Source organism: Camelina sativa, chromosome 16, assembly GCF_030686135.1.
Source record: "Camelina sativa cultivar CO46 ecotype springtype chromosome 16, ASM3068613v1".
Classification (NCBI taxonomy): Eukaryota; Viridiplantae; Streptophyta; class Magnoliopsida; order Brassicales; family Brassicaceae; genus Camelina; species Camelina sativa.
This window is the reverse complement of record NC_141895.1, coordinates 465,069-477,470: the sequence shown is the minus strand read 5'-3', so window position 1 is coordinate 477,470 and position 12,402 is coordinate 465,069. Positions and strand designations below refer to the sequence as shown.

Below are 12,402 nucleotides of genomic sequence, written 5' to 3'. Positions count from 1 at the left end.
AATTGTAGATGATGAAGATGCTCTCTCTTCTTAACTCCTTCACTCACATAGTCACATTACTCCAAAACACAACAACTCACTCATGGCCCCTCTCCCTCCAAATTTTCTCATTTTAATTATTTTAATCTCTATCTTTTGCAGATCTCACAGAGTACTTACAAAAAATTATTGCACTCTCTCTCTCAAGTCTCAACAAACTAAAACCCCACCCCACCATTATTGTTTTCATTACCTTAACTACCTTGTCCAAAAGATAACTAGAAAAAACTCACAAAACTGTTTTTACTACAACACATCACTGTAATATTTTTTTTAGATTCTGAATACATTCCCAAGAACTAAAAAGAGAATCATAGTAATTAAATCTAAGAACTGAAAAATACAATGACATATACTATATAAGAGAGGATTCATAATCTATACATAAGAAACATTTTTTTGCTTAATCTAATGATATGATGACTTAACCGGATGAAACTGGGTTTAAGCTACGGGCTAAACCGTTCAACGCGCTGTAACCTTTGGAACTAAACCCTAAACAGCCAAAGAGCCCATGCCTGTAAGGCAAATATGTCCTCTTCTTCATCTCCTCTGCTTGAGCTCTGTTCGTTGTGTAATGTAGCTCGTGAGCAGACGGCTGTGATCCTCGCCGTTTAGCTATCCCGTTGGTTGGTTTTCCGACGGTTGGAGTTTTCTTCGCCGGCGGTTGTTTCTGTTTCTGCTTCTTGGATTCGTCAACTACAGTTTCTTGAATCGGTTTCTCTTCAGCAGCAGGCTGAGGAGATTTGAGTTTCTTGTCTTTGAAATTGGAAGGAGAGAATGAAATGTTGGACCAGAACTTCTCTTTAGCGTTGCCTCTTCCTTCGCTTTTGCTACGATGAAGCAGATCCTTGAGAAAGATCCATTTCTTGGAGTTTCTACCGTAAGAGGATGATCGTGAAGATGAAGCTGAACAAGACGGTGTCGTTTCAGCTGAAGGCACGTTCTCGTCTTCTTGGAGCTTCCTTATAATACACTCCTTTACCTCTCTCTCTCCGGCGACTCCTTCTTCTTCTTCTTCATCCTCTTGGCTCCATTGGTGATACGCTGCGTTTCGTAGCGGGGAGAGAGATCTGGCTTTCCGATGAACAGATCTGCTTCTGAGTTTGAGATCTCTGCCACGCTTCATCTCACCGTCTGGTGTCTTGGCATCTTCGTCGTCGTCTTCGTCGTCTTCCTCGTTCTCCAGATCAAGAAGCGGCGATAGGATCTGAGGTCTCTGAAGATGAGAGGAGAGCTTCATGGGCTTGATCTGGCCGTTAGAGAAGAGCTCTTCAGCAGAGGTCATGGAAGGACCACTGCTCGAAGACAACCTCGAGGAGAAGTCAAACTCAAAGTCGCCGCAAGAAGAGGAGTTGAGCTTTTTAGGATTCTCGGATGAAGAAGAAGAAGAAGCAGAGCAAAGGAAGAAATGCATCGGACTCGACGGAGCGCTGAAGAAGTATCCTGGAGGAGGACCACGACCGGGACTAGAGGGAGCACTAACGAACGGGGTGGAGCAAGCAGAGCCAGAACCAAAGTCGTCACTGAAACGCGGCGTTTCAGGATCGCCATGACCAAAACTCTCAACAACATCCATAGTAGTAGTAAGTTAAGTAAGATTGTGACTGTTGTGGCTTCTTTCTCAAGAAAATGTTTTTTTTTTTTTGGGTGCAGAGAAAGAGAGAGAGAGAGAGCGCGAGGAGCGAGGTTAACGAAGCAGAGTTATACTACGTATTTATGTTGTACATTTTTTATTCTCACTATTTATTGATTTTTTTTTTTGTGCGATTCTCAAAACCTTTATTTAATTTATTTATTCTGTATAATATTCTTATGCTATTTTCCTGTAGAGGAAAAGTAAATTACAGTATACGCGATCTTTTTTCATAATTTGTTTAAATTATCTGACATGTTTGTTTGCATGACTATATATTATTATTATGAGGTAAATAAAATTGTTTTTTTAGTTGATGAATTTGATAATGTATTAGAGGTAATGCTATGGTTGTTGTTGCTTAGGATTCGGCAGGCTTGATCCAATAGAATAAAGAAGAAGAATCTACGATATGTTTTTTTGGAATTTTTTACATTTATGTTTTACGATTTTACCCATTACAATCTTTATTTCATATATTTTATTTCATTTTTCAGAGAAAAAATATTTATTTTGTTTTTTAGAAGAGATACTATTTTATATATGATTAAATGTTTCTACACTAGAGCTTCACATAAATAGCCATATAGATAAGGAGATTGCTAGCTTAAATATATTAGTAATTCTGGAAATGTTGGAACCATAGATAGAGATAAATGTCCTGTAGAGTACTTGCTGGGGTAAAAATGCTTGAGCTATCAAGTTCAATGATTCTTCTCCTCAACAATAGTTGTATCTCCTTCTTGATTTGATCCGTGGACTTGAAAGAGGGTGAGTGTAGTCTGCTGTTGCGTTCTGTCCAGATGAAATAAATAAGAGCTTGGTAGACGATCTTGCAAATGACATTGAGCTTCCTATTCGAGGTAGGATTCTTGATCCAACTCAGAGTTCCCATGAAGGTAGATGATTGAGATGGTATGAACGAAGCAAAAAAATCGAGCCACAGAACCTTTGAATACGAACACTGGAAAAAGAGATGGTCTCGAGACTCCTCCCCTGAATGACAAAGTAGACAGTTGGAAGGGACTTGAAGATTCCATCTCCGCATCCTGTCTCTTGTGGTTAGCCTATTTAAAACCGTAAGCCAGGCCATAAACGCCATCTTTGGAATTCTCTCCTTGAACCATATCTGAGAGTGCCAACTAACCGTATCACCAGGCGGATGCAAGTGCCTCCAAGTTTTAAGAGAGGAGAACGTACCTAGGGATTGATCAGGAGTTAGGTTCCAAGCAAACTCATCACCACCAGTTCGAGCTAACGGGGGATGATGATTCTGCAAACATTCGCGCAGTAGTTGGACTTGGGGATTCCTTCCTCGGGTAATAGACCATCCCCCATTCCTAACGGCTTGGGAGACCTTTGAGAGTAGACCTATACCAGTAACTCTCGGACCAGAATCTCCAATGACATCAATGAGATGCCCCAATCATGTCCAGTTATCATGCCAGAACAAGGCTTCATTGCCAGATACTATTTCACATGAAATGAAGGGTCTTGCCAAATGACGTAATTTAACAAACCTCCTCCAAATCCAACTTCCTGAGGATCTGAAATCTGTAGTCCAAAAGCTTCTTCCTCGAATAAGGTGCTTCCTAACCCATGAAACCCAGAGAGAACCAGCTTGGGAGAAGATTAACCAAATTAGCTTCAAGCCAAATATGTGGTTCCAATCCATGAGCCTTCTAAGCCCTAGACCTCCTGCAGTTTTTGGTGTGTATACAACTTCCCAAGAGACTTTTGCGCCACGAGCAGAGTTTGCAACTCCTTTCCAGAGGAAGGCACTACAAATTTGTTCAAGTTCCTCAATACATTTGTTTGGAAGAATAAAAATGGAGGCCCAGAAATTGATGGTACAGTTGATAAATGATTGTAGAAGCTAAAGTCGTCCCGCAAAGGAGAGGTGGCGATGCGTCCAACCCGAGATACGAGCCTTGAGTGAGCTTCTGTAGTCTGAAGGAGTGAGCTTCTGAGTGATCAGTGGAACACCGAGATACCTGACTGGTAGAGATCCATGGACTAGGTTGAGAGATAATGCCATTCTCCGAGTTTCCTCTCTATTGTTGCCATCCAGGAAGAGGCAAGACTTTGCCAGATTGATTCCCAAACCCAAAGCTTTCTTGAACTGATCCAGAACTTGTACAATTGCAGTGAGGGATACCTCCGACCCATCAAAGAACACAAGAAGATCATCCGTGAAACTTAAGTGGGTGATGAGAGGATCAATACATATCGGATGAGGCTTGATCAAATCTTGTGTAGTAGCCAAGTCGAGCTTCCTTGATAGAATGTCCATGACCAGAGTGAATAGAGGAGCTGATATCGAGTCACCTTGCCTTAGCCCTTTTTGCCCCGGGAAGTATCCTATGAGTTCACCATTAAAAGCCACTGAAAAGGATGGAGTCGTAAAGCATGTAACCAACCATTTGATGAAAACTAGAGGCAACTCATAAGCCTTGAGAATGTTGATCAGGAAGTTCCAGTCCACATTATCAAACGCCTTGGATATATCAATTTGTAAGCATCCTCTGGTGGTAGGTCCTTCCTTATTGAAGTCTGCAACCAATTTAGCAGCCAGGAGAACATTCTCACATAGCAGCCTCCCTTTGATGAATGCAACCTGGTTACGTTGAACCGCTTGATTTGTGAAGAGCTTTAGTCTTCTTGCCAGCAACCTTGAGATAATCTTGTATATCGTGTTACAGCAAGAAACGGGTCTGAACTCGTTCAGTCTTTCTGAAGTTAGAGTCTTCGGTATGAGCGCCAGAATGGTAGCATTTGTCTGCTTTAGTAGCTTCCCAGTTGTGAACAATTCAGTGACTGCAGCAATGACATCATGACCAACTAATCCCCATGAGTTAACAAAAAAATCCGCAGTGAATCCGTCTGGTCCAGGCGCCTTATTACGAGGAAGGGAAAATAACGTGCTTGTTACTTCCTCAGGAGTTGGAATAAGTTGGAGTTTGGTTGCCAATTCATTGTTGCACCTGAATGGAGTGAGATCTTTGATTTCCTGAACAGACAACGGTTGTACCGCATCATTCTTGACTCCAAGCAAATTCTGGTAGTACTCTGTTATCAATTCCTTTAGCTGAAACGCCTCTGAAATCCTGTGATCATCATCAGTGAGAAGGTAGCAAATTCTGTTCCTTGCCTGATGAGCCTTGACTGACTTGTGAAAGAATCTCGTGTTCGAATCACCCTGTGAGTACCATCGTATTCTCGATTTTTGCTTAAGGAATGACTCTTCAGCCGAAGACAAGAACAACCATTTTTTCTTTAGTTCCTTCTCCTCACGAAATAATTGTTGAGTTGGCCTGCTAAGGACCTGAGATTGAATCCTTAATAGTGCTTCATGTGCTTCTGTTGTTCTAGCCTGAATATTGCTGAAGTTGTTTCGATTTAGTGCCTTACAACCAATCTTAACTTCCGTAAGCTTCTGACAAAGTCCATACATCGATGTACCTCTCAAAACTGGTCTGTTCCATGCGGATTCAAGTATACTTGCATAGTCAGGATGAGTAGATAAGAAGTTATAAAACTTGAAAGGTACCTTCCTCCTCTCGACTTCAGTGGAGGTTGTGACTAGAATAGGAGAATGGTCAGAACCACCTGGAGCATCAAAAAGGGCAATTGACTGAGGATAAGTATCCAACCAAGCTTCATTTATCATCGCTCTGTCCAGTTTCCTTTTCATTGGATTCAGCTCTTGTCCATTGTACCAAGTGTGAGAAGATCCTCGACCAGGCATATCCATCAACCCACAATTGTCTATACACTCCTGGAATTCCTCCATACCACGTAGAGGAAGCGGATAGGAAAGCATAGAGTAATGGTCCTGTGCCTGTAGAATTTGGTTGAAGTCACCGAGGACGAGCCAAGGTAAATCACGTTGGCTGCTATAATGATGCAACTCTTCAAGCGTTAACCATAGATCACGTCGAGCTATCATACAGTTCCGGCCATACACAAAGGTAACTGAGAAAGACTGATTCGTTGAAGTATCAAAAACGCCACAAGCAATTACCTGATCAGTTTTTTTGTAGATGAACACTTTAAGGGAAGGATCCCACACTACCCAGATTCTTCCATTACTTGCTTGAGATGAGTAGTTAGAATCCCATCTCCACCCTGGGAAGGTATTAGTCAAAATAGAGTTAGCACTCTCCTGATTCACATGAGTTTCCAAAATGCCTCCTATATGAGGTCTTTGAGACTGAATTCATCTCTTAAGCTCCTGTTGTCTATTAGAGGTATTTAACCCCCTTATTATAACAAAAAAGTTGTATCTTCATCATCAATGGGCAAAAAGTGTTGAAAGCTAAGCTTTCAAGCATGATGATGGGGACGACCCTTCCCTGGGCGTCCATTGATGGAGTTCTTAACACTCTTCTGAGTCCCTTTCTTAGACTTGTTAGGATTGGCTGACAATGAGGATCCAATAGCCCTTGTCCTCCTATTAGAACCTTCGGGATGCACTTGTTTCTCTTGTGTCAATCCAACTCTCTGGACAGAACTTCCTGTGCTCTGCTTCTTTGACAAATCTGTCGATCCCAATAGCACCTGAGACTTAGAATAGAAGCTTCACCAATAACTACAGTGTTATTTTCCTGTATTATAGCAGCTTTGTCCTTGTTCGCAGTATCAGTTTTCTTAGGTGAGTTCGATCTACGCTTGACCACCGTCCATTCCGATGGAGAGTCTGCAGGAGGAGATTCAATCTATCGATGGGTTGGTTTAGGTCTGAACTCTTGCACCGAAGGATTTCCTAAGTTGATAGCAGGAGTTGCAACATTAGCCAGAGGTGCGATTGCAGTAACCTTAGAAGCATCAACCGAAGTTCTTTCATCAGTGCTCCTTGTAGGTATAGGAGGAGCTGATATTGATACGGTAATAGCTGGTGCAGAAGGACAACGGTGGTAGAGATGACCAAACTCACTACAGTAATCACACTTTGGCGGAAGCCGAGGATATTCAACCCAAATTCTGATCTCGTTTCCATCATCATCCTCCACCAATACTGAATGAGGGAGCTCCTTTTTGAGAAGTATCTCGACTTTGATTCTAGTGTCCGCAGTCAGAGGAGGCAACTGAAACTTCTCTGTATGGAGAGGTTCTCCTATTCCAGAAGCAATTGTACTTAGACATGGGAGAGAATATAGCTGAGGAGGTACGTCTTTAAGAATAACCCATATTGGGAGTGATATGAGCTTAACTGGAGTGAGTGAAGTAGTCGGAGACCAGGCAGTGACAGTGAAAAGGCAGTTCCCCGCTTGCCAACATCCCACCTCTATAACCCATTTCCAAGTAGCTTCAGAAGGAATATAAATGAGCACAAGTCCATTCGCTAGACAACGAATGTTTATACGACCATTTTTACCCCAGATAGGATTAAGATCAACAAATATTTTTCCAGGAGGTGGAGGATTGCCATGGAAATGGGCCACTATGTGGTCTTTCCAAGTATCGGAAGCTTTAAGTATCACTGCAGCAGGAGCACGAACTCTCGGAGTACCATCCTCTGTGTAAGATGGTTTAGCAGCCTTTGTGAGATTCCTAAGACTAGTGTCAAACCTTTCTGTCCAAACTAGCTCAATATCTTCTATTACCGGTGGAGTTTTAATCGCAGGAGGAGGAAGAGGTAAAGATTCAGAAATTGGAGGTGTAGAGTCAGGGGATACATTACCATTCTCAATCAACAAGGATGGAGGAGGAGGTGGAGGTGGATAAGACGAAAGTAAACTTGCTCCAGATCTGAAATGGTCCGAAGACACCTTGTTTAGATCTGGAATCAAGGTTGGTCCTTTGCAGGTTAATTCCTTTGGATCTGGTGACTCAGATTGTGACATTGAGGAGTTCTGAGGGCAGAAAAGAAGAGGGGAGAGAAAGGAAAGATTCTCGTCGGCAACGTGAGGCCAACCGACGGTATCGATGGATCTTAGGTCGTTCTTCTTTTATCGTTTTCTTTTATGGCCTTCCAATCTCGTTAGTTTTCATTTTAACATTTATTTTGTTAGGCAATAACTCAATGAGTAAAGGACCAATGCTATCGTGACATTCACTATAAATAGTAGAATCAATTCAAGTCGGCTTATATAACTTTTTCTACTTTTTTCTCTGACATAAGCTATAGCTACTCACTTTTCAATTTTAATTTTCAAATAGAAGATCTAGCTCATCTCTCAATAAATAAAATGAGCTAATATCCATGTTTGTGTTCGTGTATATTTATTTCGTATCAGTAAACCCATTTCAAATTTTTTTTATCATACTATTTGAATATTTGATTTGTTTGCTCATGTACTAAAATTTCGAAACGTATGAATTCATTTGGACTTCAATTTTGTTGCTTAACATCTCTCTCTCTCTACATGAACATGATGACTACATCAAATTTATTTTATTGCGCAAAATAATAGAGTGCGTGCAGAATCTGGAGAAAATCACAAATGATTAAAGACAATACACGAAAATAATTAACACAAGCGGGGGGGGGGGGGGGGGGGCATTATTGTAATCCAGTAAAGGTTATTATGGGTAAAGCGAATAAAAGAGAAGACGTGGCTTCACGTGCTAAACTATGATCGTGCGTAGAAGGTGCTTTGCTTTGGTCTTTCTCTCTCTTTCACTATAAAAACAAAAAACTAAACACACACTTCCCCATGCTCGTGTAATTTAATAAACCCTCTCTATATATATTCGTACTAACTTAAATGGGCCTTAGTAAAGTATTCCATGGGCTTCATTAATATGTTAAAAAATGCATAATTTGGGCCACATATCTGGACCGTGTTGGACCTGAATCATACAACGACGTTGTCTTGCTTTATCATCAAAAAACACTCCTTTGAAAATCTCACCAAAACAAAAAAGTTGCCGGAGATTATCGCCGACGACAGGCTTAAGGCATGATTCGCCGGAAAATACAAAGAATACAATGAAATCATCCGTGGATAATCTGAGAGTACCTGTTCTTGATCCAACGAAACCCTTTCTTGACGGTGGCTTTAACTTTGCCTTCCATAGCGTAAGCCTTGTACGTTGCGATTCTCTTCTTCCTCTTTGTTTCCGCGTCGAACAATTTCCACGGAGCAGCGGTCGTCGTGGATGCACCCGGAGGAGGGGGGATACTCTGGTGAAAGTCTGGTGAGACGGGTCGAGTTGAGTAGGTTTGTGTTGTTGTTGATTCACCAACGCCGTAACCTTTACCGTTAACGATCTGCATCCATCGATCAACGGCTAGTGTTTTTTGGTTCGACCCGAACCCGTCCATTGTCTCTAGAGCTCCTTCCGAATTAGGAAGAAGCACCGGTAAGAGTATGGATTTGGATGATTCTTCGATTTTGGGATCGATACAGATTAATAAGGGGAGATTGTGAGAGGCTCTGCGATCGATGAGGCGCTTTCTCGTTTTTTTTTTTTTAATGATGGTTAATTTTAGAAAAATAAAAGAAAACTTGGAAAAAAAAATGTGATTTATATGGTAACTTTGTTAATTCTCTTCTTCTTTGCCTTTACAATCTATATATATATATTTTGCAAGTTTTCCATCTAAATATGTATATATACGAAATTATAAGGAAAATGAATCAATCCATATATTTACCTTACAGTTTCAAAATGTTAATAACATTTATATGGTATCTTTGTAATGTATCTTAGGTGGAAAAGTTTATCTTTAGATGGTTTGTAAGCTGGCTTCCGATGATAATACATTTGGGTATTTGTTTTAACAACATTCGGCCCAATGTTTAAATAGTGTATTAGGCTCATAGCAAGAACAAGTTGATTCAAAAAACAAAGAGAATTCAACCAAAAAAACCCAAACTTTCCTGAATTTACCTGAAAAAGTATTAATTTCTGGTCTAGCCAAATAAATACTCAATTTTTGTTGATTTTCAAATATAATAACAAATTTTTCATTGACTTGCCAAATTAGCACGTTGTTTATAAAATTAACAGAAAATTAAACGTCATTAGCAACACGTTAACATTTGAGGTTAAATCATACGACGTCGTTTTGAAATTTTTAATTAAAAAAAAAATGCATCACCAAGGGTCGAACTCGTGTTTTTATTATATGCGTACACAGAATTATACCACTGTACCAGCAGCAACTTTCAAACAATGTTGTAACATACTTGTTTTTATTATATGTGTACACAGAATTAAAAAAAAAAAATAATCAGAGTTTATCGACGTCTCGAGAGAATAAAACCTTGCCGTAGAGCAAGCACGTCGAATTTTTTTCTTTCTTTTCAACCTTCAATTCACAGATGACACCACCTAATGAATGGGATAATGGAATGGCCTATAACTAATTGTAGTTGTTTTGTCTATAGTGTTTTTAGTTATACTCCCTCCGTTTCAAAATATAAGATGTTTTAGAGGTTTTGGTTTGTTTCATAATATAAGATGTTTTCAACTTTCTTGGCAACTTTTAGATTAATTTCATATTTTTTATTAGTTGTTTTATGTAGTCTTGTTTTTGATTGGTTAAACTTTTTAAAAGTAAGCATTCTTTATCATGCGTGCTTTTAGCCAAAACATCTTATATTTTGAAACGGAGGGAGTATATTTTATAAGAACTGATTTCATCCCTCCACCTAGAATTGCATGGTCTGATTTGGGCTAGAGAACGTTTGCTAAACCACAACCATTTTTGTTTTCTGTTCATTAATAGTTTTAGCAGAACTAATTGGAAACGGATAAAATGGCCAACGTTTGTTTGTCTGAGAGTCAAGGTCTTGGGTACAACAAATTCATCCGATTACAAAAACTGTTTTCTTAGCGCGTAATATTCGTTTCTAATCATTTATTTATGTGTCACTTTAATTAATTATCTTTAACAGAAAAAGATACTAGTTGCATTGCATTTTGCAGCTATGTGCAAATGAGTTTTAGTAAAGAAAACAGTGTTGCACGCAATTCCTGCATGCGGTGGTAGAGGGAATCTATCGATTTGATCAAATCACAGCTCAATCATCTCATTAATTAATGTTCCCATTACGTTTTCTTCAGTCAAATGTTTCCCACGATAAATAATTACTAATATTGTACTGATGTACATATGAGTGAAACCGATGTAGCCTCACCTAAAACATGCTACAATTTATTTGATTTAGACATTTTTAACGTAAAATATAGTAATTTCAAGACAAAAGAGACTATACATTACACTAAAACAGACACATGCGTGTCTATCTCACCCTCTATAATCTTCTTTACAAACAGGCTTGCGACGAAGAAGAGTGATCCAACGGTTAGGATTAAGCAGAAGATTTGTCACATGGCCCATGAGAGTATCGTCACACTCACACAGCGCCATTATTGCAAAAGTGATCGATTCACACTTAAATATAGATTATGCGATATTCGTTAGACACTAAATACCAAATGCTGAGATATTTTTGTTGACCTCATGACAAGAAATCACATATCGTCGATTAAACAACAAAGGGAATCAACGCTAGTTCACAAAAACAATCAATGATATACACTCTTCTTCACTATCCGAACCGTTCGTTTTTGGATAACAACTTCTTCACAAAAAACTGTATTAATCGAGACATGATCATTCATTGTTTGATTTATTGCTAACTAATTATAATCGTTATGTTAATAATAAACTTAAAAAGGGAATGAAAAAAATGTCAATCAATATCATACCGAATATTATTACGTATAAATAAATACATATAGATGCGTGTAACTAATCACGTGTATGCAGCTGCTGCCTATACAGCTGATTTTAATTAAACCATTTAAGGTCTTCCTCATAGTCATCATTATTATAAAGGGAACCCAACCAATATCTCTATCTTCCTCTCTTTAATTTCCTCATTCGTCTCCCCCACTCTATCTTTTTATTATTATTACTTATACACATCTCTAGATAGCGAGAGAGAAAGAGTGATGGAGATAACGCCGAAGAGGTACTGGCGGAGGTGGAGAGGATACGAGAAGCTTGATGGGTCATCATCATCAGAGAAGAAACCGGGTCGAAGGACAGGGAAACGGGTCAAAATGGATCCGACAAGAAAGAAACGGTTTTGGAGGATCAAGATCGTGCCGAAACTGAGGATCCTGAAAAAGGCGTCGCCCAAGAAGTTTTTGGTGTGGCTACGTGACTCTTATGTCAAGATGATGATGCGTTTGGCTAACTCACGGGTTGTCGGATCATCTGGATACGGTGGATCCGTATTCGGGTCGGGTCCAATGAAGGAGTATGATGAGAAAATGCTCGTGGAGATTTACAAGTCGATATTGATGGCGCAGTCTCAGGGGAATCTCGTGCACCGCGACACACCTAATAATAATATCAACAACAAGATTGCTTCTGAACCAGCTGTTGTTCCTGTCTCTTCTTCTCTTGTTTCTTGTTAGGTAATGATACAAACAATTATCCTTTTTCTTAAAAGAAATAATTTATAGTAATAAATTTCCAACGAAGAAGAAGAATCATAAATTTGTTTAATACTATTTCGAGATTGCTGATTGGGCGAAGTTGTGATTTTAATCTGTATCAAATTTTACATAATAAAGAAGAAAAAAATAGTACCCCCCACAAGATAAATAAATAGATAGTGGAGTGTGGGTCCAAAGAGTAATGTTTATTTAATGCGTTTTTTCTTCATTGATTTATCAAAAGTTTTGTTGGAAATATAAGAGTTTTGCATTTACATCGTAATTATTTACGGTACGGTTATACCAATCATGTCTTTTATGTG

The 12,402-nt window shown here is 39.3% G+C and overlaps 3 protein-coding genes across 3 annotated transcripts; 1 reads left to right on the top strand and 2 right to left on the bottom strand.

Moving 5' to 3' along the window:
• Nucleotides 1-279: 279 nt before the first annotated feature.
• Nucleotides 280-1,918, bottom strand: LOC104749061 (uncharacterized). The gene has a single exon (XM_010470633.3). The coding sequence runs from the start codon at nucleotides 1,616-1,618 to the stop codon at nucleotides 464-466; it is 1,155 nt and encodes a 384-aa protein (XP_010468935.1). The 5' UTR covers nucleotides 1,619-1,918; the 3' UTR covers nucleotides 280-463.
• Nucleotides 1,919-8,392: 6,474 nt separating this feature from the next.
• On the bottom strand, nucleotides 8,393-9,137 carry LOC104749060 (uncharacterized). The gene has a single exon (XM_010470632.3). It carries the CDS (start codon nucleotides 8,943-8,945, stop codon nucleotides 8,616-8,618), a length of 330 nt encoding a protein of 109 aa, XP_010468934.1. The 5' UTR covers nucleotides 8,946-9,137; the 3' UTR covers nucleotides 8,393-8,615.
• Nucleotides 9,138-11,328: 2,191 nt separating this feature from the next.
• On the top strand, nucleotides 11,329-12,293 carry LOC104749059 (uncharacterized). Its single transcript, XM_010470631.3, has one exon. The coding sequence runs from the start codon at nucleotides 11,588-11,590 to the stop codon at nucleotides 12,056-12,058; it is 471 nt and encodes a 156-aa protein (XP_010468933.1). The 5' UTR covers nucleotides 11,329-11,587; the 3' UTR covers nucleotides 12,059-12,293.
• The last annotated feature ends 109 nt before the right edge of the window (nucleotides 12,294-12,402 follow it).

Bases quoted from the DNA above. Each gene is read 5' to 3' on its own strand.
- LOC104749061 (XM_010470633.3), bottom strand. From the start codon at position 1,618: ATGGATGTTGTTGAGAGTTTTGGTCATGGCGATCCTGAAACGCCGCGT.
- LOC104749060 (XM_010470632.3), bottom strand. From the start codon at position 8,945: ATGGACGGGTTCGGGTCGAACCAAAAAACACTAGCCGTTGATCGATGG.
- LOC104749059 (XM_010470631.3), top strand. From the start codon at position 11,588: ATGGAGATAACGCCGAAGAGGTACTGGCGGAGGTGGAGAGGATACGAG.